Here is a 24,988-nt window from a genome sequence, read left to right on the forward strand (position 1 = left end):
TATGTGTGACTGATGTGAAGGCCTGAGGAAGTTTTCTTTCACATTCACCCCTTTTGTAATATAGAACGGAACTGAGTTCATTGTGTTGTATTTCATCTTCTTTAATAATATCAAAGAGGCGAATGAAACTAATTGTGTCGGTAAAATATAAATCATAAGTTCTTATCTTCAAAACCATAAAATATTCTTAAAAATCCTTTTACAAATAGAATAGAAATCATTTTATGTGCTCTCTCTGTTCGGAGTAATAAACATTATAATAAATTAGTGCAATGAATAACGAATTCCGCATTCCACCAAAACTGCCGTCTAGTTGTTTAACGGACACTTAGCAGTCTCTTAGTGCTGATACTATTATATATACTAAATGTACACTTAAAGCCGCCTTAGTATATTAAGCTGCAGTTATATTTGCATACTGTACTGTACAAAAGATCCGTCTCTTACAACACCAAAGGTTCGAGGGTCACATTTTATTAAACCTTTAACACAACTGAAATAACATAAAATTTAATTTTCAAATTTCTTATCTTAAGGTCATTTGCAAAGAGGATTTTCTGTCAGAGATTAGCATAATTTAATGCCATCAAATTATATAAAACATTATGCATAAAGGGATTAGATTGAAAGAATGAGGCACTCAATGTTATGAATATTAAGGTAACCTATTTAAGAGTTAATATTATCTACAACATAGTATCTACAAATTAATATCGTTTTATCGCATCTTATAAATTAGGGAACATACCCATATTAGGTGACCTATTTTTTTAGTTTTCTCTAAGTTTTTTAAGACTGCATGCATACTTAAATTACTAGTGAATTATGAGTTATGAAAAACCTGAGCACCCCCCTCTCGTTCCTGTGACTGACCGTAATATTTTAAAGACACCGCTCCCCCCCACCCTAAACGGGTCTCGTAGTATTGGTACTTATTCATCTTTTATGTATTCCCAGATAGATAAAAGGTCAAAGTAAAACATGATAAATCAATTTGCTTACATAGATATTCCAAAATTTTCATATCAAACATTACGTACTTAAAATTACTCATGTTTATTGTTGGCATATTTTATAAGCAATTTTTAAATATTTTTTTTCATTAATTAATTTAAATTAAATGTTTTCATCTCTATTAGGGTTGACGACCGGCAGGCAGCCGGTCAAAAAATTAAGCCAAAACTTAGGTCTATAAAATCGTGTACGTTAATCCCTCGTGAGCGGGAAAGACCAGGGAGATGATGACGAAGACATTATTTAAAGAAAACTTGCAGTAAATATGCTAAACCATCACAATCTGATCATCCGTGCTCTGATCGCACCAACACACTCCGTACGTGTCTAAAAGCGTCTAGATAAGCAATACGACACTGGCATAGATATTCTCGTATGGCGCTACTGTTACTAAATAACCGTGTAGTACTCGATAATACCAAGGCTTTCCACTTTCGGCGAGCTCGCACAGCAAGCGCCCAAACGTTCTGTTCAAACTTGTATGTAAACATGTAAATTCAACGAATACAGAAACACGGATTCAACTGCTATGATAAATAACGTATGAAAATGTTTTATAGGAAAACATTTCTTAGAACATACTTTGTAGAATCATACGTCGTAATAATGTTGAAATATTCATTCATTATATCTATTATATTTTTATGATTCTTCTCGTAATTTCTAGAAGGCCCAAACAATGATATTTATTTTATATAACATAAATATACAAAATCTACATACGTATAAAACTATAAATAAAAGTTCTATAGCACGAATGTGGATAAATATAAAGCGTATTTAATATCGAAAACCTGTTAAATATTGAACACGATTCTTTCGTTTATAATTCGCCTCACAAACGTGTATTTGAGGAAAACAAGAGGTAACTGCCAATGAAAACTGTTTGCGATTGCAAGGTCTCGCAAGTGAGTGGCGGAATTTGTCCAAATGTCAATAACACATCGGACTTTTACGATTAAAAAATTCCGATAAATCGCAACTAAAACATATTTTATGTCTATACTAGCTGTCGCCTGCGACTCTGTCCGCGCGTTATTAAAAAAATAACACAATCCCTATGTGTTCTTCCAAACTAAGTTATATTGTATGCAAAATTACATCGAGATTTCTTCAGCCGTTCTGGAGATACCTTCGAACAAACATCCATCCGTCTAAACATTCTCATTTATAATATTAGTAAGATAAGTAAGCAAAGAAGTTAACACATCGGCTATGCGTGTAAAAGAAATAGACACATTCCATACAAGGTATATAAAGCCAACGCAAAAACTCTTCGAAAGGCAGACAACGACCATATTTCCCGGGTGGTCCGAGTACCTGACTCGGAACGGATCGACGTCTACCTTTCAACATTGGTGTGAATATTTATCATGTGTCACTTTTAATACCCGAAGGAAACAATATAAATGCCAACTAACATAGATTCTAATCCCACGGTACACGTTAGCTGTATAAATTGTATTCGAGTAATGAAGTGGGTCACACGATATATTTGCGTAGATAAGAGATAAACAATATAGCGACAGTCACTTATTTCTGGTAGGGTTATGGCGTCTGCTGTCGTTAGCGTAATTTAAGGTCGAGGAGGTCAAAGATAAGTTGTCAGACGATCCAGTTCTCGTGTTAGATACATTGTGCCAATTACGCACTAGAATGCATAATCAATATGTTTTCTTTGAATTAACAAAGTAGCCTTTTGTAGAAAGTGAACAAAGACTCAACTCTATTAACGAGAATAGCTAAAGTTAAATTTTAGAGCGACAACGCGTCTATAAAAAGTTACCGAACGTGAAAAAAGTCACCTCGAAATTTCTCTTAAAATAGAAGATATCCTTGGAAGTCGTCTCAAATATGGCTTTTAGTTAGAGAAAAAAGATTTGTCTAAGGGTAAATCACTAATCAAAAGATTGTGAGTGTTAACATGTTTCAACTAAAAATCCTCGGTTATTCGACAATATATGTAAGTAGCATGGTATTATAGTTATATACTACGCATAATATCTGAGACATGCTAAACAATTCACAAACAATACTGAATCACCAAGTAAAGGACATTAGGCTTACCATATACGTCTCTCAGGTCACACGATTTGCATTTGACCTCCTGCCAGAGTCGTACTCCGCTATTAGCTAACATCGTTAACAATTAATAAGCCTATACATTATGCTTATGCTGCAATTATATTGAAGGTTAAAATCCACAACTACGTGCAAGTTAATTAACGTTATCGTACCGTAAAAATCATTATAATAAATAAGGTGTTCTTGAAATAATCAAACGATATTAATTTGACGTACCTCCAGTGACGGAAAGCGTGGGGCGGCTTAACAACGTTTCCATGACACGACACACATGTAACCAACAGACACAGGGTGGAACAGATGTGGGAGCGAAACAAAATAAGGCGATCACTATGCGAGTGTAACATATAAAGCGACCGCGGCGGTGTTTATAAAGCCACGTGCTCGCAGCGACGCGCCGAAACCAACTGGGACGGACGATCTATTATAGCGGTGCGCGTGCACACGCCCGGCCCGCGGTCCATTTCCCCCACGCGACTTGCTCCGTTAGAATTTGTCCAACAAATAATGTGCTTCTCTCATTTCCTTGGAGTGCACTGCACATCGCAAATTCTCACATTTGTATACAAGGTTACCAGATGTTGCGTTTTTAAATCTTGAGATATTTGTAGCTAAATCTTGGAGTTGTAAACGTAATGCTAGGTATAGATCCAAAGTCAAGTTCATTAGAAGACGAAATAATAACATATATTCGTGTCTAAAATCGACTTATGTCATGGCTGATTTACGTGTTTGGTTTATTACATAAAAATGTTCTTATATTTTTATTATGTGGTGGTAGGTAACGAGTATTGGTAATATTTTTGCTAGATTCAAGTGCAGGTACTAGATTATAACAGTTCTGAAAAGTATATGTCCGAAGAAAATTTTCTAGGTATAGCATAAAGTAGCGAATGGTTTCACATAAAATGATGTGGTGAGATAAGCGCACCTAATGCGTACGAACGAATCAGCACGTATCAGAAGATGAATCGAGAAAATATACTAACATTCATCGCAATCGTTCTGTAAGTTCCATTATAATTCTAAGTCGTCTGACTTTGACCTAAATGGCAATTCCGCATATTAGCGTCGTATGGAATTTATTTCATCGTACTAAACATTAAAAATATCGATAGTGTAACATGTGGTTAGTAGTTATATTTAGTTGTCTGCTCATGTGTTCTCACCGTGTGGTCTTAACAAGCCGTCCATGGATTGAAATTAAACAGTTTCAACGTGGACTTATTTTTAAATAAAAATAGAGTTCAAATTTTTATGTTAATACAATCACCAACGACTAATCTAGATTTGGTAACTACGTAAACATTATGAAAATATTGTCCTAGCTTTTTTAGATATAGGTCATTAAAAATATCATCTCGATAATATTATAATAGTTTTCTAATAGACGATAGTTAATGAGATTTCTATTTAATTATTAACCGTGTTTAAAATATAACATAACAATAACACTACTAATTTTAAAAATACCATGTTGATTACCTCATGTTATTTATTTTGTGTCCGTTTGTCATAAACAAAAACTAAATGAATGGTTTCATGTTTATGGACGATTATGTAATCAATATTTACGTAGAAGTCAGTTTAATAATCGATAATATGTACATAGATAAAGGTTTAATGTGCGAGTTGGTCGAAAAACATCGCATTATTAAAGCCTCAACACCGTATGTAAACATTTGATACGCGGCAACTTGAAATATTTAGTATATATTCAAAAATTCAAACAAATTGTATTTTAGCTATAGAGAGGACATTAGGGCTAAGTTAAGACAGTTCCAGTTCCAGCCTAAGGATAAGTTAAGACAGTTTCGTTGCGCTATCTGTTAACGAATAGTCAAAAACACATATTAACATAATTAGTTTCAATTAAAATAGATAGAACCAGGTTTATTTAAATGTATTTGTATATAATGTAGTGCTCTCTATTTGAAAAGTAAATGAATTTCTTTATAAACAAGTTAGCAATTGCCCGCGATTTCATCCGCGCGAAATTAAAATCTAGTACCAAATAGCCTTTATCACCCAGGAATAATGTAGTTTCGGAGTATATTAAATGCAACATTCATGGTACTAAAACATATTAGAGGAGCTATTATAATCATTAATTAATTATTTTTAAATGTTGGAAAGTTTGATGTGAAGCGTCAACAAAATAATTATAGGGATTATTGAAAATTACTTGGACAAATTAATGTCATTAATTAATTATAAAGATATTAACAAAATATAATCATAAATTAATTTTTCCTGGATTAATTTTTAAACACATCTTTAATTATATTACTCAAAATAATAAATACGTCATAAGAAAGCCTAGCACGAGTTACATTAAATAAAGTGAGTTGACGTACTAGATTAAGTAAGATATAGCAATAGAAATATACAATGGTACAATCTCGACTTGCCAGGCGGCGCCTTTAAGATTAATAACGTCAGTACCGCGAACTAATGTTTCTTTTGTGATTAACTCATAGCTTATTTTTCTTGAGGGAACAGCGGTAGTTTAGGATGGTAGGAGGACATGAGTAATCACCGGCGGCGTGTGAGTTCTGCCCTTAATATTAATATAGTTATCACTTCTAATGCGTCACCAATGTGGAAAAGAAATGACTGAAATCTAGATTAATTGTAACACATAAAGTTATTACAGTTACTTTAAAGCATGTCTTCACAAGCATATACTTTCTTCACTTCATAATGTAACATTTGCACTAGCTGTTGTCTGTTGGGGCTATTGCAGCGTGACAGACATTACGTGTTTTTATCTGCAATCGTGATGTGCGCCCGTTGCATTGCCGTTATTCAGCGGTACCACGGCAGGTGTCGCGCACGTCGCCGTATTCTCGAAATCGCATTTCCAATCTCCGCGCCTCAGAGTGCCACTTTCCCGTTACATGCATGGTGCCTGAATGTTTAGAGGTCGTAACGACTTGTTGCCTCGCTCCCGAACACGCTTCCATATTCGCATTCTACTCGCGGCATATTTTACTTGTTAAAGTTTCCGTCGAATCGTTCGAAACCGAAAACTACATTTCCTAAAGTTTTAACATTTGAATTTGTTAATATGTTGTTTGAAACAAGGGGATTGTTTGTGTTGCGTACAATACCGTTTCTTTTTAAACTAACATTTTATGTAAGAAAACATTTATCGGAATGAATTTGATTCCATGCAGAATAAGATTATATATCGCATATACATAAAACCTGCATATAACTATCACAATTGGTACCACGATAACATCTTAGCTATGTTCGTACTACACATATATCCGTAATCCCACTCAGTGTACTCAATAGAGAACATAACACATTCAGATACACGCTTAGATGTAACAAAATAGGAATGCATACTATTCTATTATTACGAAATATTTATATCTTACTAAAATAATAAATGCGTAAGTTTAGATGTATGTGTTCGTTAAATGTAGAACACATAGCTTACTAATTAAGTTTTTTTTTAATTCTGCGGTGATGGACTTACAGACAACATATATCTATATACTTAATTATTATTTATCCTTATCAGTATTCACTGCAAAAGTATTATAGTTTCAAGGAAGGAATCTATTAAACAAAGGACGAGATCACAAAAAATGATCGGAAACACATTGAGCGTCGGCTTTCGTAAACTTTACAATTTACCGTGTTTCCATTGACTAAACATTCACACAAATAATTCTCTCGTCTCTTTCATTCTCCCTGAAAAAAATGAGACAACGTTGTTCAGACAGAAACATATGGTTAAACTCATAAATGTTTTTGTATTCGGACATATGACCTACAAAATATATATTTTTTAACATAATGTAGAAGAAAACCTTGGTAAGTCAGCCTCGGCGTTGGCCTATAGAATTTATAAGTTTGAGAATGGGCATAATCAGTCGGCTCAAGTTCGCGTTATGACGCGGTAGCCACTGACCACCACCTAACGCTTCTCACCTTGAATATGAGCGAAACATTATTATCATAGCTTTTTTTGCCTCGCTAATATTCGTTTAGCGTTTTAAAACGTTGATTATAATTGTGTACGTATTAATTCTTGCAAATTGTAAGTATTGACGTAGTTTTAACTGCTGAAACTTAATTCCAAAAAATACAGTCATTTTTCTCTCTGTTAGAAAAAAATCATTGTGTTTCTACAGCAGACATTCACAGTCATAAAATTAAAAAAAAAATTAAAAATGGACAAAACTTAAATTAGATCACTGCTCTAAAACGTCATATTATTACAATTACGTAATGCAAAGTTTAATTTCTCGCACATCAGATTTGTGGTTAATGATTCGGGCATGTGGTAAATTGTGTACTATAGTTAGATAATTAGATATAACGTCCATAGGGAATAGTATATTAAAAATCAAGACATATATGAAAATAGTCGTCTTGAAACTAGAATAGCCTAATCTGAATCTCTTGACTGACAAACTTAGAATCTGTATTTCGGATGACCAACCTTTCATGAAGCGTGACAACTACCGCATAAAACAGTCAGTCACGGCTTTTATCGCACTACTTACAGCCTGCTGCATCGAGTTGTAACCCATTTTATATGAAAAGGGAGTTGTGTTACCTGCAACAAAGACAAACATCGGATCAGTTGTTCGCGGACACGCACGACTCTAATAACACACCGACCCATATAAAGCGCTAAACAAAATGCTTCTATAATACATTAATTACTGCGCAAACAATGTAGTACACGGATACAAATGCATGCATAGATATAAAGGTTAATACATATATCTAACTTAAGTTTTATCAAGTAAACAGCTAAATAAAGGTGACTAAGACAAAATCTTGAATTGGCTATAGCTTGAATGGAACACTCTTCTATAATATTATAGGAAACAGAATTATAGATACAATCATTATCGAAAAGTAGATGAAAATAAATAAAAATAATTCAAAGAAATTGAAGAAATATGAAAAAGTTTAGTACAGCATTTAATTTTAATGTTAAGGTATTATACTTTGCTGAAAAAAGTAAATTTTAATATTACAACAAGCTTTGAACGGCTTCTCGTAAATTAAAGTTCCATTTGACATCTAATTTTATCCTTTGGCGATTCAAGTGAAAATCTATGTTCGCTGTTCGGTCACGTCGTAATGGCATTTTATATGCAGGTACGGTACTTCGATTTCAATTATGCGCATCCGTAATATACGTATTACCGAAGAGCATATATAACACTAACTAGTAACTATCGCCGCACCCCCACCGCTCAGTGCCGGTGCGCTTCGCTGGATTACAGCGAAATATTCAGTTTGATTTCCAAATATGTCGTTCCTGTGCTTATCTCGGTCGATGCGAACGAGGAATATTGTGGAACTGATTTTAAGCAAAGTAGCGTTTTTGTAGTTTTCTTGTTACCATTGAGTACAAGTATACATGACAGATGGGATTTAAGAATTCTCTCGAAACACGTTCGGCGTTATTATTTTAGTAGTTTACACGTGTATACGTGAAAATATACGAAAGGTAAGAGAATATCGTTGCGACATGAGAATGCTCAATTTTTGTATCGCATCAGTCAGTTTTACGTGACTCAAATGTCTGGGGAGCGTATTATTACGTCACGGGAAAGGCTGTCTCGACGGGCGGGCTTCATGCAGAGAACACGGTCTAGATCAATGTATGGCAATATCGCCGTTGTGAATAGTGCTATAAGGCATCCAGCTCTCTCCCGCTGAGCATATTTTATAGTGAAAATTTTACTAAAACGAATACAAAATAAATATGTATCGCAAGCTTATTTATTTTAGCGGCCGTGCCTTCGGCGTTTAGTGGAAACGGGGATTGTTATAGTAAACCTGTCCACGTGTCCGTCTACCTGCGGCTTGTATCCAATAAGTTTGGGATTTACAATTATTACTGTTCTCTTAAGGTCGGGATAATGGATTCTCGTTCTTAGAAACCATATTTAATTTTCAACGAATGGTAACGCAAAATAATGATGTCGAATTAAGCTCTGCTTAAGAATACAAGGACACGACTCAAATTTGTAACGACTCATTTTGTTATTTTATGGACAGTATTTTGTGAGATTTTGTTCAATTCAAAAGATAAAAAAAATAATTTAGGTAATTATTGTACATTTTGATCTCAAGGAAAATAGTATAAACAACAACCGCACCTTAGTTACAATAGTTTAAGACAAGGCACGTAAACTGTACAAGTGCTCTAAACTAACAAAAGATATTCCTTAAGTGTGCTTATAAACATCTTTTAATTTTTGTTACAATTTCTATCCTTTGTTCCGTATTAATGCGTGGCTAGCTTAAAAGTATCATGACTTTTAATTCTACGTCTTTAACCTACTACTGCGTTTCGTAATAATCTTAACAATATTTTAAAATTCCTTGCATATTCTTCGCAATCAAGGTCATTAAGACAACGTAAACGATTCAATATTAATTGAAATATAATTTAAATCGAACAAGTTTTGTCAGAAGGGGGTCAAGTTTGCAAGGTAACGACATCGAACGTTTTCGAGAACGTCCCGGTCGTCCAAGTAGCTGCAGTCACAAAAATCAAGTGTCGAAACCGATTAGGGCGAACTCTGCACAAGTATTGATAATCCAAGGTGTGTTTGGAATTGCACATTGAAGGGATTCGGGTTCTGAATTAACAATCAGTCGTCAGACCTCAAGACCTTGTGGCCTGGTCGTTTCGAATGGATTATACGATATGATGACGCGACCAAGGTTGACAAACTACAAAGTATGTTTACCTGTCACACGTAATCTTTATCTAAGAAAATCAGTTATTTGATATTGATTCTTGATCCTCAGGAATACATGCAATACATGATTTAATGAAGAAAACATCGTAAAAATCCTAAATGCATCAGAAATATTTCTAAAGTAAATATGTGCACCCTTTACGTTCATAACCTATAATTATTGAGTAGATTAAAAGTTGATCGAGGAGGCAAAGAGATCATTATATAAGTCCAGCCACAACAAATTATTCAAGTGAAAAGGCAATAAATACTCCTAATAAAAATAAATACAAACAAATTATTTACAAGAAAGTTCTATTGATCATCGTCGCTGATGACGTAGATTACCTTTAGTTCAAGTTGGACTTGTGTGGTCAGACGATAAGTACGTGACTATAAACATTGATTATCGGCTTGCACACAAACACACTTTATTGCCGATAGCTCCATAACATGATCGGTACATCAATTAAATGCGACGATTTTGTCGCTCTAATGTCAATACGATATTTCACGATGTAAAATAAAACGCAACACAAGTAATAGGTCATCAGTGCTCCGCCTCTGACAATATTGGGTCCGCCCAAAAAACTGCGGCCGGTTCTGTTTACGTACATCGGATCAAAATCAAAGTTTTACAAACATTTTATAACAAAAACTATGTTTGTTTTCCGGCTTGTATTAGGTTAAACTATTTGTTTTCAATTCGTTTTTTGTGGCAACGATTATAACTTGTATTGGTTTTATTGTTCGACACTCAGAAATATAAAATGGTTGCTCAAAGAGCGCTTAGTAGTTAGTACGAGAAACTATTTAAATAACTATTAATCGATTTTGGTCGTAGTCAGTAGTTTACCTTACCTTACTTAATCACATTCGCAAAATCGCCAACTAAAGTCTCACGTCAATGAATTCTGTCTTAATCCAATTTCCCAAATGTTGTATCCAGGGAGCGGACATGTAAAATACGATTAAAATTGGATAACATTCGAGCTTACTGCATAAATGTTATTTAGATCGGTACGAAGGTACCAGACAGAATAACTATACAGTTTAACTACGTCGTTATAAAACGCAGGGAGGCTATAAACTGTGGAATTGTCTGTAATATCGCTAACATAATATTTGTGTTTCGTCTTAAAGTTAGAGAATTTCTTAAATGTTATTATTGATATTAATATTTCGTATCTATTAAGACAAGAACATAATTAAAACATTAAAATTTATAAAGGTTATGTTATGCGAATGAATAAAATGTGATTTTGTTTGAAGTTTAAACGTCTTTCACTTTTGAATATGCCTAACCTCGAACAATTAATTTGATGATGTAATCAAACACGAAATCATAAAAGTATCTTTTTTAATTAATACAAAATATTAAACTGTGTTCGGTTAATTTAAAGTAGAATTAAAGTTTATGGCAAATAGTCCTTTTGCTGGGTGCTAAAAATAAATTGTATTTTAAGTAATGAAAGGGTTACTTTTATTGTGTTTAATTTCGGAATCTCTTTCACAAGGACGGCTGTAGGCATTGCAGTTTATTCGAGGGTCTGGGGAGACGCCGAATTCATGAAGATATTTCGGCAAATTGAACCTTTCAGCTTTAAAAGGGAGAGAGGTTTGATCTTTGACTTAAATTAAAGAATGTTTAATTAAATACAGCCTACAATTAACACGGCTATGCTGTTAGTATTAAAAGGGAATATGGCGAGTACTTTTAACATAAAAGTCTACAGAATTTTCAGAATTGCTTTTTGTCATACTTTTACGTTAAAAAGTTATAAATTGAAACAAAACGACTGCGGTTTTTTAATGGTAAACAAAAAAACCTTGTTATTTCGACGTGCCCGCGACGCTGTATCCCTCTTGTGTATTTTTACGTGCTTGCGGTTTATTTGCCGTAAAATTAACATAAAAAGTGGCTGGACCTTTGTCAAGATTGCAAAACGTGTAGCAGACAAACAAAATGATTAAAATAACTGCTTAAAATTACGTTAATTGCAATGGCCGTGTATACTTTATGTCAAAGTAATTGCGACCACTTGATCGTTTTATGACTCTCTCCAAACATCATTTTGTGTCATAAATTTCTTGCAAATCAAAATACTACGAAAATACACATGTAAAACTATAATTTTTGTTTTTTAGTTACTTAGGTCCAACTAAATGATCCAAGTTATCAATCGCCCAATGAGTTTCTTGGTTAACTAATATCAGAAAATAAATATGATAAGATCTATAATATTAAAAAGACAATAAATTTACAGACCTTGACAATTAATGCCAACCACGTTATGTGGATGTTATTCTGTAATTATTAAATGGAAATATCCAACTTCTATAGTGATTTTCTAAAAGAGATAATTCGCCAAAATATAATCTTTAATATGTATCAAACAACAAACCTATAGTCAGGGTATACTCGATATGTTTGTTTCATTAAATTTAATAGTTCTAATATTTGCTAAGAAAAAACTCGACGTTTAAAAATTTCCTTAAATCACGCAAGTCCTCAACAACTTTGTTTCATAATTTTAAACTTCTGTTAGAAATACAACGTACATTTTATGTTCAAACTTTGTTAAACCTTAGTTACAAAAATTGATTAAACTTGAGAACGAAAAATTTACTTGGCGGAGAAACGTGATTTGTCAAGATAAGAAGAAACATTCCCAAACAGTATCTAGCGGCATCCTGGTAAGAAGAAATAGAAATAAAATGCTTTTTGTAATGTATTCTACTAAAAATCTCGATTACAAAATTCACTCAATTTTTTATTGAGGATTTTACCACTTCGACAAATTAATTGTATCAATTTCGTATGATCAAAAATTTGTTATTGTTAAAGTATAAAGTCAGTTTCCAACGAACTTGGTAAAATGTGTTTACTTAGGCAAGTACAAATGTACACATAATAAAGACATGTAGCATCAACGCCGAAACAAATTAAGCGAATCACAAGACGAATGTCTAGTTAGGAGCGAAGTCCATCAGCCGGCGGCGGCGGACGGCGCAGTCCGTGCGCCGAGCAGAGAGCGTAAAGATTCAGTGCCTAAGATTAATCACACGAGGGGGACGAAGATCAGTGGGGCGGGGGCGCTACCCACAGCTGATCGCACCTACATTTATTGCTCAGGGTATTTTCGCTACGCAGGCTAACGCTGAAATTTCGAGCTTCGATTCCAAGGCGGAGGTGACGAGCGTACGTCTCGGCGCCGAAGCTTCGATAATCAAGACCCTCGTTATTAACACAAGACCTCAGCTGTCGATGACACTTTGATGACACTAAGTGTTCACTTCAGTTCTTGCGGCGTGCCACCGAAACGCTTCAACAGCCATCTGTGTACACTCCGGCGGAGAGTGCGCGCGCACTGCGATCGATATCCTCGGCTGCGTCGGCTACAAACACGCGAACCCTACTCCGAATTCGTGGGCCCATTTCTCTAATAAAATAAATTATAATGTAACAAAAACTTAGGCAGAAACAAATAAAAATTAATCAAAACCCCCAAATCGATTTCGTTTCGCGAATAAATAGCAACGTACTAGATGAATGGGATAGGGCGACCGGCGCAACTTACTCCCAACTATGGAGTAAAAGTTGTACATAGTTCGTAGGGGTGACGGTGCTTAGCGCGCTTTGGTGCAGTATGAGAAGTGAGGGCACTTACAACGTAGTTATATCGCCGTTCGAATCGATAGCCCTACTTAGTGCGAGCTAGTTGGCTGCGGCGCTACACCGAGACCGTTTATGCTGTGTCCCCGTCTATACTTTTAATAACTTTGCGTGCTAAACTTCGGCGCTTATCGCAGCGACTTTGTTTCAGTGATAGTCACGCATGCCTTCAAACGGGTTTACATAGTCGATAAAGAAAAACTTACTGCATATTATATCTACAAAAACTATCATAATAATAAGATCGACTTCATACTTCAGTCGCGTCTTTGCTATTATCGAGAAAATTCGGTGGCAAATTTACTTAAAGTTCGCCCCTTTCAAATATTTTCAAAAACTTTTTTGAAGCAATCGCTGTCAAGATAGAAATAAATCACCAAACTTTTTCTTCTAACTTTAACATTTTTCGAATAAAGCGATGAAGAGTTTGTAACGGACGTCTGTAATAGATACTTGTTAGTACGAATGGCTAAACAAAAGTTTTAATAACTTAATAAATTTATTAAAATACTTTATTCTTACAGTGTAAAGTAAAGTCATAAATAAGAAAAAAAATTAAAATACTTTATTCTTACAGTGTAAAAAAAATATAAGTTAATGTGAATTCAAAGTATAATAAAAGTACTATGAATACTTTTACGCAGATCCTCGTGGGCACAGGATCTGATAAGTGAAGCGACATTGCAAATTTTTCTAACTCGAGTGACGGAAGCGCCTTTACGATCTAAATTCAAACGTGCAGATTTTTATCCTGGTTGTAAACCTTATTAACAACTTTTCGTATTAAAACGTGACAATATATTTTATGTAGAAGATAACACATAGTGCAACAGCTTTATGTTAATGTATCTACTCTTTAAATACTGTCATTATAATACATTTAAATTGCATATAAAATGAAAATATAAAACGCTTACGTCACCTCAAATTATCTGAGCAATTCGAAATATGGATGCTGTTCGCATTTTTAAACAAACTTTTGTATTTCTACGAGTTATTTTATCCCATTAAATGTTTATCTTTGTATCGCTTCGGTGAAACAGAATATTATTTTAACAATGTTATATTTTAAAGAATTTATTGAGCGCGAAGAGAGGTTTTAAACGGTGAGACGAAAGATTTTTTTTAAAAATTAAAATGGCACAACTAACGTTTTAAGGGAGAAAATTGATACAATTCCCATAAAATCAATAACCTGTTTTAGTTAAACATACACATTAGTTACAATTCGTAGTGATCCAAAAAAGTTCATCATCATCATCATAATCAACCTAAAATTGTCCACTGCTGGTCGTAGGCCTCCCCTATCAAAAAAATTCAGCACATGCAAAATGACTACTAAATGTAATACATTCAAAGTACTGCTAAGTAAAGTTACAAGTTTCATACATATAAAATTCAACAAAGGAGTTCTTGATTACTTTGAATTCTTAACTTTCAACTTGTTCATAAAAAGAGAATTTCCTGTAGCCTTTGTTGCATGCATTACTGCCGTACAAAAGTTTGCGTCCAAGATAAATTGTTACAAGAACTGTCCTCGAACGTCCTGGATGGTAATGAAGTAGGAATCAATCAAAACGACAGCTAGTATTAAGTAAAGTGAAAACTGTTGTTCTAGGATGAAAAAGCTAGGTTGTCAATAACGGAGGGAAGGGTATTGTGTCGACTGCGAGTGTGCATTGGGTTGCCGTCGTCGCGTCGTTCGCAGGCAACAATAGCGAAGTGCTTGCGAGCGTCATAATGACACGGGTGGGCGTCGCGGGTTCATTGAACGCCATTGTGAATCTCCAGGTAGGCCGTGCATTATGCCCTAAGCTTACCTTGTTCCTTGCTCAATGCTTTGCCAGCGTTTTGTATGACGTAAAGGTCTTCAATTTTGAAATAGGTTTCGCGTGCCCCTTGCATGTAGTTACGACTTTAACATTTTTACTATATGAACTAAATTTAATTAAACATTGTCTTATATAATACGTTAACACTTAATTTAAAGAGTAGGATATAAAAAGCATAGGTATTTTCTTTAATTGAAGACCGTTCGTAGTTAAAAAAATAATTTGTATGAATCACAAAAAAGTCCGAGTAGAAATATTCTTAGTTAGGGAACACGATGTCGTGTTTCCGACGCACACGTGTTATCGCAGTTAAATATAACTGCTAGTTCAACGCACGAGGGGCGAGTGGCACGGCTAACCCACAACGAGCGTGTCTCACAACTTTGTACACAGTTTCATTTTCCACATAATCGTTCTAGCAAATAAACTAACAAATAATAGTTCACATTCAGTGCGTACGCAGCTTGACTAATGACGACAATAATAAGGCCGTTAGTATGTAACTCCGCTTCCCGGTCTTATGTAAGATAAACAAGTCAACCATCCTGGTCATTAATAAATCTCTGAATTGGTATCTAATAGTAGTAAAATATTCCAAGACCGGAATCGTCGTTTCCATGCTTCTTGGTAGATGTACAAAAAGTTGAATCATGATTTTAGGCCATAGACGCAATAAAGGCTAGTTATATTGGCTTAGGAAGTTATTACCAACCAAACGTAATTAGGATATTATATACCAACAAAAATTATTCTTGCGTCGTGTGTAACAAATTGGCAATTGGTATCGCTTCGGTCCGAGCTTAAGCGAAGTGTACTTACTTTTTACATAAACGATAGGCACCGATGAAAATGGCAGCCTCGCTTCGATACATGCATGTTAATCGAACGAAGCCACTCATATCGAATATCCGCACGTGACATTAGAAATGGTGGAACGTGTATGTAGTACCATTATTGACTAAGCTCGCACTAGAGAAACTAAAGAAGTGGGCAACTGCATTACAATCCATTGTTTATTTGCCACCAACAGGCAAGTTCCTTTCTAAACGCTCCGTTTTTCCAGCGATGAATACTGTCTGTGGCTGCAACAAAATACTCGCTTATTTTACAGAAGAACGAATAAACAACGGAGCCACTAATGAAGGCACGGCAGTCGCCACGTTGAAAAATTAAACTTCCATTTATTAAACATCTCGTAGCGTAAAAATCTTTATCCCTCTTGAATATTTTTTAGCAGTTGCCCATAGGGATTCGATTACGTTAATCCTACCGAAAAAGTATCAAGTTTAACAAGGTATTTGTTGAACATTCGGAGGAAACTTTTGGTGCGGATTTCGAATTCACGATACGTCAACTTTTTATTTATTCTGCGTGTCTAGCGAAGTTACAGTACTGAGCGGGGAACTTTGATGTCTGACGTCGTAGATCGTCTGATACAACAGTGTTGTTAAACATTTTACTAGAAATCGTTCGTTTACTAAATAATCGTAGTTAAGTACCGTGCTCATGGCCAAATGTCGACTTGAAAGTTTTCTATACCACGCAACCACTTACGATAACGTCCAGGTCAAAGTTTTAACTACATTATATAATATCTCAATTACTTTTTCATTTATAACGATTTACATTCAACATCGTGTACAACACTAACGAGCTGCACAGAGCTATAAACAATTCAATTTATATATTTATCGAATTATTATTATTTGCACAATGTGACAGTAAGCCAATTCTAATCCAATGATCAACTTAAGGTAAGAACTGATGAACCTTACTTAAAATAGACAAAAGTTTTGTAACAATTTTTATTACCAAAGTACATTATTTGATTTTGTATTTCAGTTTGCGCACACAATACCCAGCTTTCTTTAAAAATTTAATCAATATTCTGTCATGTGTATATGTTATTTGATATAAAGGCAGGCAGTAATAAATAACGCGGTTTAAAATTCATTTAACGTAATCCTCGCCATTAGTATTCTGCAAATTAATATTATTCACGGTGTAGGCGTTGCCGGAGAGCATGGAATAGGTTCTTAGAAGCTTTACATATTTCCGTTGAGATTCGGGTGCTAAAGGTCGTAAGCGTAATCGTGTACGGCGAAGCGTGAACTTCTTACGATCATAAACGGCGTATCCTTAATTCGCGGTTTATAACGTTTGTTTAATGGCGCCAAAATCTGAATACGTGGTGCTAAGGATACACTTAAAATAATTCCGTCTTATCTCGTCCAAAGCGATTACGTTAAAATTATGGGACCTACAACATTGTTGGTACGACAACTAGCATTCACAAGTTTCAATTTGTTTTTAATTCGAATATTCTTTTAAACCTCTTGACCTTTAAACCTATCAAAAATGTCCGGGTACAGAAGAAAATATTTGTACAATTATAGCTAATATGAGCGTAAAAAATAATTTTCAAGGCATTTAAACCAATTTAGAAGTTGAGTCAGAGATATTAATCATCGTATGAATTCAACATCACAAAATATGTCAGTTGTTTAGAATTCATCGTGTTTACGAGCAAATTTTTATTTTTTAGAGCCATCACAGCGCCACCTATCGGCGTTTAGTGAACGTGATCCGTGTATTTTATCGTATTATTCAAAGATTCTGGTGAGATTAACGAAGTACAATTACTTTATGGACTACTGCGGGCTATTTTTTGCTGAGTATTTAACGAAACAGAAACAAAGAAGTTCGATATGACCTTGTTGCGGCGTGTGCCGGTGTGACTGACGATCACGGAAGCAGCTAACGAAGTACCGCCTACGAGCTTCACGAATCCGATACGTAAATGATGCGGTCTTAGTATTAAGCCTACGACTAGCTTTTTTATCACCTTTTCTTGTTCGATTTATGTTTTTACATTTGTATTCGACGCAATGTCGATGTGCGGTAACAAAAAGAGACAATAAATTTTGACTACTGTGATTCTATTGCATAAAAATTTCAATTTAAGAAATGTTTTTTTTACATTTACAAATAGTAATCAACAACTTCTAAATGATACTGTGGGATATTTTTAGATAAAAGACATTCTTATGGTGAGATTGCAGCAGTTTTGTTTTACATAACTAAACAACACTGTTAACTATGCCCCGGTGAGTTAAGATAAAGTGACTTTTTCTTAGTAATTGGGTCCAGTTGCGAGAGCCGGCCTGCAGTAAAACTTTGTTAGTTCAAGAGAAAGCTGCCGCTCATTCTGTTGTTTACTTATTGCCTCTGACGATTTTTACGATACCCACGGGAAGGGTATGATGGAAGATCTTATTCCACGCCCAACATCAAGCTTGTAAGACCCACTATTGCAATGTAAACATTTTTTTTTTCATTTATCCTTAAGGGAAGTTACACATACATCCCGGACTGTATCATACACACAATCGTTTCAGGTTCAATTAGACAACTATATAAATTGCGACATTAATGTCTGGACCGAAATGCCGGTGTATAGTTAAATATTTTTTTTTAAAATCTTAATAAAGGTTATGTAGCCTGACCTTACCCAGTGTCATTTAAAATGTAAAATATAAAGGTCGTTTTTATAGTGCTATCCACTAAATATCCCATCATAACTGAAATGATCACGATATTCTTTTTAGTAGAGATAGTATGAACCTACGCGTATTTATTCTACGAGAAACTTTTTAGTGATCCTAGTCTACTTTCCATTTATACAGTTACGGGCTGCATCCCGGTAAGCGAAACAACTAACAAATTGTCCGTAATAGGTCTACAGCATCAATTAAACAATTAGCGAGAGATCGCCGAAGTTCGTCAACTCGCCTAAACAATTCAGTTAATAATTAACGAACGTGTGCTGACGTCCTAATTGTGGGAATCGACCGCAACCTGTACACGAACGCGAATCCCTCTAAAACTTTTGTGGTTTAATTAAAAAATAATGGAATTACTTTAATTTAAATCAAAAATTATCCGTCGAAATTTTGATTAACATTTCAAGCTGCACGTGAATTTGCTGTAGATTTGTTTAGAATATAAATTACACGAGTATTTTTATAAAGAATTAATTATTAACAGTTTACATGAAAAAGTGATGTGCGCATAAAGTGTATGCGTAATTTACCACACAGAGGATAACATTCAGCGTTAACAATAGTATGATTTGTAAATATTGGAAACATGCTGGTTTATTAATTGTATAAAAATGCATTGTTGTAATATTAAGACGTAATGCTGTCAAAGTCAGAGCTGGAGAACAACTATATAATTTTGTTAACTTAAAATACTAAGCACAACTTGTATGAGGATCCATTGTACTTAGATTATTGGATACCAACATGGAATAGCAGTTATAGCGAAGGACTTCGTTACAGCGTTGTTCAATCGCATCACGTACGCTCCAGCGCTATGAAATTAAACACAAACACAACTTGCAAACATAAAGGATTTTAACGCTTGTAAAATCACACTTTGTTTCTAAAACTTGATAGCAATGTGAAAAATATTAGTTAAATATTCGTCGAGCATTCGCAACAACCTTAAACTTGGTGAGCGCGATTAAATCCACTTTTATCGCGACCTCATCCGTTTCACGGTACGTGTTTTACAATGTTTTACTAACTTTTAGCGAATTACATTTTAGTGCGTCGGATTTAGAGAATTTCCCGACCCGCGTCAAGAGTAATTGCTTTACCCAAATTATGGACCAGTTCACTAAAACAACGACACGCCACAATATTAACCAGGGTCTAACTAGTTTAATCATATTATTTTTATATGCTGGCCCATACGTGCACAGGTGATTTTAACGGAATATTTCATGCTTTAAAACTATTTCGTTACAAATTTTGACATAAATTTAAATAAATATTTTTTACGAGTAAAAGTATACTGTATTTTAGCCGTCTTCCTCATAATTTTGTAGTAATTTAGTGAACGACTTAATAGCTTTCATACGAGCCTTCTATCTCTTAGTTAAATGGATTAATCTGAAGGTTTGCATCTACACTATTGTATATTTCTCGATGAGATCAATGATTTGTATGCAGTTGAGGTTCATTGTGGTATGTCCACGCTGTGTTTACAGTAAAAATAATTGCTGTAGTCACATATTATGTATACATAAGATGGCATACATTATAAACGATTATATCAGTATTGTATATACAATACCATTGTGATTTGAAATACGCGTTGAGTCACCTTATTCATGTTATGACTGACTTCTAATTGGTAATCGTTTCTTAGAATAAATTAACTGTCGACAGAATAAAATAAAATATGTGTTTAATTATTTTATTCTCTAATAATGAGTAAACACTTCCAAAGTCAAGTCTTGATTAATATGCTGTGAAACAACCACAATAATATCCCAAGAAACAAAGAGATACATGATTTTAACATTACATGTTTCCCGCTTGAATTAAATCTTAAGTAAGTTAAACGAAAATTGATAAGTTTGTGATATTTTTATTATTATAACGGGGTTAATTCGGAAACCATTGTTACAAGAGACAATATGTGCGGCGTGTGATGGCGTATTAAAAGTGATGAGCATCGTTTTAAGCGTTAAGAAATGTAAGAAAACATGTCTCAAGTTGCAGGGACCTAGGTTAAATGTGATCGTATTACCGGGGTTCTACTGTATGTCATCGATTTTGCTTTAAGAAGTATTTCAAGTGTTACTATTAACATATTGCCAATCTCATAAATATCCCGTTAGCTAGTGAATAAACATAGAGGAAATTGAACAGCCACTGATCCTAGCCGAGGTGCGCGAGTAAAACGATAGCAGTCGCTTTTTTAATTCCCCGAGCGGCCTTATTTGCATTGAGCGTAATTTCCTTAGCCTTTGAAATAAGGTATCGGAAAATGTATGGAAAGTTGCGCAAACTATGTTTGCTCGCTGTCAATTTAATAAGTGTACAAATAATTTCAGACCGGATAGCCGGCGACGGTTCGACGAACTGTAAATATGAACTGCATTTCTTGTGTCAACAACATCGCCCTCGTGTCTGTAATCAACCTATTTTACAAGCTTCCCTATAAAACTATTTGAATAATAATTCATGATTTATTAATAATTATTAAACATTTAATATAACCAAACCCAGTTTATAAAACGGCCAAATATTTGAAAAATCTTCTTTTTTTTCACAGTTTTGTTGACTTTATTGCGATTAGTATTGGGTAATCTATCAATGACTTTATTAAGGAAAAAAATAAAGAGAAAGTATTTAGATTATCTAGCTTCCTCGTTTAAAGCTATACTTAACTGCCTCTATTCAGGCAGCTAATCTCCAGTCTAGCTATTACATAAAGCTGCCTGCCTAACGCTGGCCTAATCAATCTGTAGCGTGTAGCTTAGGTGACTATGCTTTTATAAAATGTGTATGTATTTCAATACGTATAAACAAACAGTATCACGCATTAAAAGACGAAGGAGGCCAAATCCACGTTAATGTTTAAAAGTAAAACTGTTATCGAATGACGATAACAAATATGTAATAACAGTATGTTACCTTATCTTATGACAATAGTCGTTCGTCGTGTTAATGAGTTATTCTATTTATTTCCAACAAAGGTCGATAACTAAAGAGCTTGCAAGACTAGTTTTTGATTACAAGTGTAATTATATCGAGCATTATGACGTTGACAAATGTAATAGCAGAAAGATTATAGCTAAAGAATATGACACTGATAATTATAGCAATTCGATAGTTGTATCGGAATAATCAATCGGCGCGATGTCATGGTTTTTGCGTAATTTAAAAATAACTTCGTAAATATTACACAGGAATAAACTGGTGTAACGGGAATGACACGTGAAATGGCCGCATCGTACATTGCGGCCGGTTTTAACTGTGAATTACGGTCGATATGAAGCCGTAAGGTAGTGTACAGCGTGACGATTGCCGGCATAAATTTGTCGGACGTTATCGGAAAGTATCGCGGACGACGAGCGTACAGTCCGCTGCACATCAAAGGACTTGCTCGGGAAAATATAGGTCTTAATACCGTAGCATAAGGCGTAGGCATGAAACATGCGGCCGACCGTACATTAGAAGTGGGAGTGGGGCAAAGTGGTCGGACGTGGGCATTCAGTGGCGCTGCGGACCGAGTGGCCCTCCGGCACTCCACAGCACTCGCGGCATGTTTACACGCTAGCGTTCGTACACTGAACTCGGCGAGATAAAATGTTGCTGCTTCGAGGAAACGGAACGGACGTAGATCTTTTAGGCGCTTAATGGAAACGGCGGATGCATTCAGAAAATTCAGAGACTGATGTTAAAAGCTCGAGTGCCAGATTGGAGTGCGTCTTTATTTCTTGACCGTTTGAAACATCCAAAATTCCGTCCTAGTGAATTCTAACGAATAAAAGATAATTTATACAATTTCTTTTAAAATGGATACAAGAAAAAAATCGTATGCTAAAATGAATAAATCTATTTTGAAAAGTAAATTACATTTTGTATCAATCAAAAGTGAAACGTTATATCCTTATGTACGTTTCTTATTCATTCTCTTGTAATGTATTAAAAAATTAAAGGAAAATTCTTTGATTAATTATTTTATTGGAACGCTACGAATTAATTTACAATAAATCTTTAATTAAGAATGTAATAAGTTATTCATAAGTAATTTACTTAAAAATATTCTTAGAAATATTTCATTACTGTTAGAAATACGAATTAAACATTTTATCAATTTTGAGTGTAGGATAAAACAAGATGGATAAGCTGTACAAATCCGTATGCGCAACCGAGTGCCGTAATGGAAGCATAGAGACAAAAGGGAATTACAAAGTAAATGCTAGTATTTCAGTTCGTTATACGAATGGAACATGGAAAGGTACCCACCGTCTATATTGAACAAGTGCCATATCTCCCTTACGTTGCGAGCGAGAGCGGGCGGTCTAGACAACTCTACGGGGAATCGAGACAGATTGTCATTGTTCAACAGACAAGTTAAAAGCTAAAACTATTCGCTTTCTTTGATATTAACTAAATCACATATGTTGGTTATTTCATCTAATTTCAAGAGGATAACATCGGTTGCCTTAGATTGTCTATGAGACGGGGGAAAATTTATTTAAACGTTAACTTAGATTGTTTTTCTTATTCTTAACAAACTCATATCAAAGTACTAAAGTATTAAGGTGACTGGGATTCTCGGATCCTATTGGCAACATTATGTAATTAAGCCAAAAGTTATAAGCGAGTTAGTTCTTAAAAAACACGCCAAGTACTAACCATTTTATATGCTAAGAAATTTTATTCCGAAGTTACTAGAACATTATGAACTTAGAATATGGTATTCGATAACGTTTCCATTTCGACAGGCGTAAACAAATGCTTTGTTGTTTGGTTGGGAGTGCACTGCAACTGGGAATGGAACATCGCAAAAGGAATTAGTTCCCTCAGACCGGTCAGATCTCAGCAAAGGCTAAGTAGGAATTTGTTACTCAAACATGAATAGTATATTCAACATCATTATGCATATCTGATATGGTCTTAGGAACCGTAGACAACCAACCAGGTGGGATCGTGGTCAATTGCTGGCTTATGAAAAGTAAAAAAAAACTATGTCGTGTTGTTGACTGAAAAATTGACCTTGTTGTTTTTCAAAATTTCTATCATGATGTTGCGTGACTTAAGCTTGGAAGAGCATCACAAGAAAATCAAGTCATATATTGCAATAGTTTGTGACTGATGAAAAAAGTTTTTGTCAGACTTATAACAATTTCAGATCAGAAAATATTTAAATCCAAAAAGTATGTTGAAGTAGTAAGAATGTATGTCAATGGAAGACAGAAGAAAATTAGAAATTAAAACTACATTTAGTTTGTCAACTTTCATTTCCAAAGCTAAAAGTATTTTACGCTATGAGAAACAAAAAGTCACTGCAATTCTCAGCAGCTCGCTAGGAGGAATACTCCAAGTTGACTTTTTACATATTTTGCAATTAAATTATCAGTAGCCGTGTTAAGGTACACGATTTTATAAAATAAACAGTTAAAATGTTGCCCATCTAAAATTACACCGCGTGAAATTTTAAAAAGCCTGATAAAATTAAAGGATTTAAGTATGCTCCATTAGGCGTGTAGTCGTAATTTCTGTATGGATTGCCGCTCGCATCTCCGATTCCGAAGCGAGGTCGAGACGTGAACGACGCGGGTGGTACGCCCCGCTGAATATAAACGTTGGCTGTAACATCACCACTAAATGACGAGCGCTGCTACTGCCCTGTATTTCAAACATATATAAGCATGAAAAGGTACAAGTGACCGTAAAGCGGTAGCCGCGTTAAATATAATATTTATAGCGCAATATCATTGTTATTGTTTTGTTTATTATAGCTGAATATTTAATGCGGTGTGCAAATAGAAACTTGTGTAGCTAAATCTGGATCATGATTCATAAGTTTGGTTCACGTCGCAGGAGAAACAACTTTAGCTGTAGATTAAAGGACGCCTTACACGATTATCATATTGAACTTGCCTTAAGTAATCTGAACTGTATCTCAACAACTAAACATAAAATAACTAAAACGGAAACATAAAAATATAACAAACATTAGACTTATGATAGACGTAGGTAAAAATATAAGTGGATTTCTTTTTTCTTTTAACCTAAAAGTCTTTCATAGTAAAAAAAAAGCGTTTTACATCAAATATATAG

The 24,988-nt window shown here is 34.7% G+C and overlaps 1 protein-coding gene across 6 annotated transcripts in view; it reads right to left on the reverse strand.

Moving 5' to 3' along the window:
• gus (splA/ryanodine receptor domain and SOCS box containing gustavus) overlaps positions 1-24,988 on the reverse strand; it is an 85,571-nt gene that overhangs the window by 42,507 nt on the left and 18,076 nt on the right. Inside the window, exon 1 of one of the 6 annotated variants that reach the window (XM_013324459.1) lies at positions 3,316-3,591. The exons of the other annotated variants lie outside the window; for them this stretch is intronic. Coding sequence (XP_013179913.1) covers positions 3,316-3,446 — 131 coding nt within the window. The 5' untranslated portion in view covers positions 3,447-3,591. Of the gene's footprint in view, positions 1-3,315; positions 3,592-24,988 lie in introns of those variants that run through there. 6 annotated transcript variants of the gene reach the window in all.

Source organism: Papilio xuthus, unplaced genomic scaffold, assembly GCF_000836235.2.
Source record: "Papilio xuthus unplaced genomic scaffold, Pxut_1.1 DF824992.1, whole genome shotgun sequence".
NCBI classification, from domain to species: Eukaryota; Metazoa; Arthropoda; class Insecta; order Lepidoptera; family Papilionidae; genus Papilio; species Papilio xuthus.